This window comes from Capsicum annuum, unplaced genomic scaffold (assembly GCF_002878395.1).
Source record: "Capsicum annuum cultivar UCD-10X-F1 unplaced genomic scaffold, UCD10Xv1.1 ctg77262, whole genome shotgun sequence".
Taxonomy (NCBI): Eukaryota; Viridiplantae; Streptophyta; class Magnoliopsida; order Solanales; family Solanaceae; genus Capsicum; species Capsicum annuum.
In genome coordinates, this window is record NW_025887641.1 from 1 (window position 1) to 5,341 (window position 5,341).

A 5,341-nucleotide genomic window follows, 5' to 3' on the forward strand; every position below is an offset into this window, starting at 1 on the left:
ATCTTTTGGCTTGCTAGTCCTATTTATCTTTTGAGGGCATGTTTAGTCTGAAAGTAACTTATAATGTTCATAGGTAATGTATCGCTACAGGTTGGTTCTCCCGAGCCTTACCGGCAACGGGTGCCAGTCCGCCTTAATAGGATTTGGGGCGTGACAGAAGTGGTATCAGAGCGAGGTTGTCCTAGGGAGTCTACAAAGCCGTGTCTATGTAGAATCTTGTTTATCGATGTGTTGTGCACCACATTTATAAACAAGAGGCTACGTGGCATTTAGGAGTTGTCACTTTCTTTTCATTCTTTAGATCGTGCCATAAAGCCAAATATTATAAGTGTATCATGTCTAACCCCTGAAATATTTTGTACAGTAAGTATGCCAGAGACAAGGAAGAGTAAAGGTAAAGGAAAGAAAGTAGAAGTGGTAGTTGGTATACCCAATCGGGCGAGACAACAAAGTGGGGCTCTAGATGAGTCTCTATCACAGACATCTCCAACCCCTCCATCTGTTGATGTACCAGGAAGGAGTGAAAATCCCCCAGAACCACCTGTTGATGCTTCTGTGCAGGATTTGAGAAATGCAGTTCAACTGTTGAATCGTATAGTTGTTGGCCAAGGTCAAAGACAAGAAGGCCCAGTTGCAGGTGCAGTTGGTGCAGGTAGGGCAGCCAGTACGAGAATACGTGATTTCCTTAACTTAGACCCTCCATCATTCACTGGATCAGATCCAAATGAAGATCCACAGGATTTTATTGATCAGATCCAACGCACCTTAGATGTTATGCATGTGAGTGGTTCAGAAGCTGCTGAGTTGGCATATATAGATTGAAGGGTGTGGCTATATTGTGGTACGAAGCCTGGAAGCAGTCCCAAGGCATAGATACACCTCCAACTACTTGGGAGGAGTACAAAATGGCCTTTCTTGATCATTACTTACCATTAGAGATCCGAGAGGCCCGTGCAGATCAGTTCCTGAACCTCCATCAGGGGAATATGAGCGTGAGGGAATATAGTCTTAAATTTAATTCTCTGTCCAGGTACGCTCCTAATGTTGTTGCTACTATGGCAGATAGAGTCCATCGGTATGTGGATAGGTTGGATTCATATTTGGTTAGAGATTGTACCATTGCTTCTTTGAATAAAGACATGGATATAGCGAGGATGCAGGCTTTTGCACAGAAACTGGAGGATCAGAGACAAAGAAGGAGGGCACAAGAAATAGAAAGGGGGCAATCCAAGAGGGCCAGATCTACAGGACAGTTTACACCACCCCAGGGTGAGTTTAGGCCACAATTTTCTAACAGGCCACCCAGGCCATCATCCTCTTACTCTACAGGTAGTGCTCCACCACAACTTTAAGGGTCTAGAAATGATCAATTTGGGCAGAGAAGTGAGGGCCAAGGTACAAGGACAACAAGATATTCGGGAAGCCAGTAAATGCCTCCTAGGCAGCCTTGCAGACAATGTGGGAGATATCATATAGGTGCGTGTCGCATGGGAACAGATGTTTGTTATTGGTGTGGTATGCCATGGCATGTAATAAAAGATTGCCCAAGAAGACGCAGGGGTGATATGGCACAACCTACTGGATCAGCTGTTGCATTATCATCATCAGTGCCTCCATCAAGTAGAGGTGAGCAATTTCCTATAGGTCGCGGCAGAGGTATTAGAGGGGCAGCTAGTTCCAGCGTGGCCCAAAATCGCACATATGCTCTAGGGACTCGACAGAACCTGGAAGCTTCACCCGATGTGGTTATAGGTACATTGTCCATCTTCTCACATAAAGCGTATGCATTAATTGACCCTGGTTCTACATTGTCATATATTACTCCATTAGTTGCTGGGAAGCTTAGTAGAACACCTAAATTATTGAATCAACCACTTGCGGTGTCTACACCAACTGGGGAGTCAATTATAGCTAGAAGAGTCTATTGTGACTGCATAGTGACTATCTGCGACCGAGATACATTAGCTGATCTTATCGAGTTAGAAATGGTAGAATTTGATATTATAATGGGTATGGATTGGTTGGCTTCTTGCTATGCCACCGTTGACTGCCGAACCAAGAGAGTGTACTTTCACTTTCCAAATGAAGCAGTCCTTGAATGGGAAGGCAATATTGGGGCACCAAAAGGGAGGTTTATCTCTTATTTTAAAGCCAGAAAAATGATATCAAAGGGATATATATGTCATCTCGTTAGAGTGAGAGATGTGGAGGCAGAATCACCAACTATCCAGTCTGTTCCAATAGTGAATGAATTTATTGATGTCTTTCCTGAGGAACTCCCTGGTTTGCCTCCAGAACGAGAAATAGATTCTGGTATTGACTTATTACCAGGCACTGAGCCTATCTCTATCCCTCCATATAGAATGGCCCCGGCAGAATTACGTGAATTAAAGGAGCAACTGAAAGACTTGTTAGAAAAGGGTTTTATAAGGCCTAGTGTGTCCCCTTGGGGTGCACCAGTTTTATTTGTGCGTAAAAAGGATGGCACATTGAGGATGTGTATTGACTACCGACAACTGAAAGGGTGACAATTAAGAATAAATATCCCCTCCCCAGAATTGATGACTTGTTTGATCAGTTACAGGGTGCCAAATACTTTTCAAAGATCGATTTGAGATCAGGTTATCATCAGGTGAGAGTGAAGGAAAAGGATATACCTAAGACAGCTTTCCGAACCAGATATGGTCACTTTGACTTTCTTGTTATGTCGTTTGGGCTAACGAATGCACCAGCAGTTTTTATGGATTTGATGAATAGAGTGTTCAAGCCTTTCTTGGATGTGTTCGTGATAGTATTTATAGATGATATTCTGGTGTATTCAAGGTCAGAAGAGGACCATGCAAATCATTTACGACTAGTGCTACAAGTTCTCCGTGATCGTCGGTTGTATGCTAAGTTTTCCAAATGTGAATTTTGGTTAAAGTCAGTGGCATTTTTGGGCCATATTGTATCGGATGAAAGAATAAGGGTGGATTCACAAAAGATAGAGGCTGTGAAAGATTGGCCAAGGCCAACGACACCTACAGAAGTTCAAAGCTTCCTTGGATTGGCAGGTTATTACAGAAGGTTTGTTGAAGGTTTTTCTTCTATATCTGCACCTCTTACTAAGCTAACTCACAAGGAAACCAAATTCCAATGGAATGATGCATGTGAAAGGAGCTTTCAAGAGTTGAAAAGTAGGCTAACCTCAGCACCTGTGCTAGTGCTTCCAGAAGGCTCGGAGGGATATGCAGTGTATTGTGATGCTTCAGGAGTTGGTTTAGGGTGTGTACTAACACAACATGGTAAAGTAATTGCTTATGCCTCGAGACAATTGAGACCACACGAGAAAAACTACCCAACACATGATCTTGAGCTAGTAGCGGTTGTATTTGCTTTAAAGATATGGCGCCACTATTTGTATGGGATACACGTGGACATATATACAGATCATAAGAGTTTACAGTATATTTTCAAGCAGAAAGATCTAAATTTGAGGCAGCGGAGGTGGCTAGAGTTAATAAAAGATTATGATATTGATATATTATACCATCCAGGGAAAGCAAATGTGGTGGCTGATGCTCTAAGTCGTAAGACACTCATGGGTACCAGTGATCAGAAAGGGGTAAAGCAAGGCATGGCTAAGGATCTGCGTCAACTAGCCAATCTGGGTGTTCGTCTACTCGAAACTCCAAGGAAGGATATTATTGTACATAATGCTACCGATTCTTCATTGATAAGGGAAGTGAAAGAAAAACAGTGTTATGATCCTATTCTACAATGCCTTAAGGGGAAAGTAAGTCAGGGTATAATGAAGGAGTTTAGGCTTACACAAGATGGAGTACTTTATTGCCAAAATAGATTGTGTGTGCCTGATGTTAATAGACTCAGAAGGAGAATAATGGAAGAAGCCCATCATTCAAGATATTCCATCCACCCAGGATCTACTAAGATGTATCATGATCTAAAGGGAGTGTTTTGGTGGGGAGGCATGAAAAAGGACCTTGCAGAGTTTGTGGCTCAATGTCCTACTTGTCAACAAGTCAAAGTAGAGCACCAAAAGCCAGGTGGTTACATGCAATGTATAGAGATTCCAACTTGGAAGTGGGATATGACTAATATGGATTTTGTAACTGGTTTGCCTCGTTCAGTTAATAAGTTTGACTCCATATGGGTGATAGTTGATAGACTCACGAAATCAGCACACTTTCTGCCTGTAAGAAGTGATTATACAGCTGAAGAATATGCCAAATTATACCTCAAAGAGATAGTTAGGCTACATGGGGTCCAACTCTCTATTATATCTGATCGAGGAGCTCAATTCACGGCAAAATTTTGGAAGTCCTTTCAAAGGAGTTTAGGGACGCGAGTGAATTTGAGTACAGCCTTCCATCCCCAAACAGACGGCCAAGCAGAGCGTACTATTCAAACACTTGAGGATATGTTACGAACCTGTGCATTAGATTTTAAAGGTAGCTGGGTAGAACACTTGCCTCTTATTGAATTTGCCTATAATAACAACTACCATTCGAGCATCAAGATGGCACCTTACGAAGCTTTGTATGGGAGGAAATGTAGGTCACCAATTGGTTGGTTCGAAGTGGGTGAAACCACCTTACTCAGGCCAGATTTAGTCCAACAAGCCATGGAAAAAGTTAAGGTGATACAACAACGGCTAAAAACAGCCCAAAGTCGTCATAAATCAAATGCAGATATTCGGAGAAGAGGGCTGGAATTCTCTATTGGAGATTGGGTATTTTTAAAGGTATCACCAATGAAATGGGTTATGAGATTTGGTAAGAAGGGGAAACTAAGCCCACATTACATAGGGCCATATAAGATTACCAAGAGGGTCGGACAAGTTGCATATGAATTAGAGCTACCCCAGGAACTTTCAATGGTTCATCCAGTGTTTCATGTGTCAATGCTTCGAAAATGCATAGGTGACCCCTCTCGTATCACTCCTATAGAAGATGTACAGGTCACAGAGGATCTTACTTATGAAGAGGTACCGGTTGCTATTCTAGATCGCCAAGTTAAAAAGTTAAGGAACAAAGAAATGGCATCAGTAAAGGTACTCTGGAGAAACAACCAAGTAGAAGAGATAACGTGGGAACCGGAGGAAGTAATGATATCCAAATACCCTCATCTATTTGAAGACAGGGAGGGACCAAAAGATACAGAGGAGGAACATTAATAGGTATGTGTTTGAATACTAGTTATGTTATTAAAAGTTGTGTGACCAGAAATTCAAACCTGCCTAGACTATACAGTTATGTTAACATTCGGGACGAATGTTCCTAAGGGGGGGAGGATGTAACACCCCACATTTTACATGTACTAGTAATGTTCACATAAAATG

General features: G+C 42.1%; 1 protein-coding gene across 1 annotated transcript; it reads left to right on the forward strand.

Annotated features, from left to right (window-relative positions):
* Nucleotides 1-1,430: 1,430 nt before the first annotated feature.
* LOC124894762 lies at nt 1,431-5,176 on the forward strand. The gene is made up of 5 exons (XM_047405305.1): nt 1,431-1,988; nt 2,172-2,421; nt 3,537-4,046; nt 4,131-4,451; nt 4,923-5,176. The coding sequence occupies exons 1-5, from the start codon at nt 1,431-1,433 to the stop codon at nt 5,174-5,176; spliced, it is 1,893 nt and encodes a 630-aa protein (XP_047261261.1).
* Nucleotides 5,177-5,341: the final 165 nt, after the last annotated feature.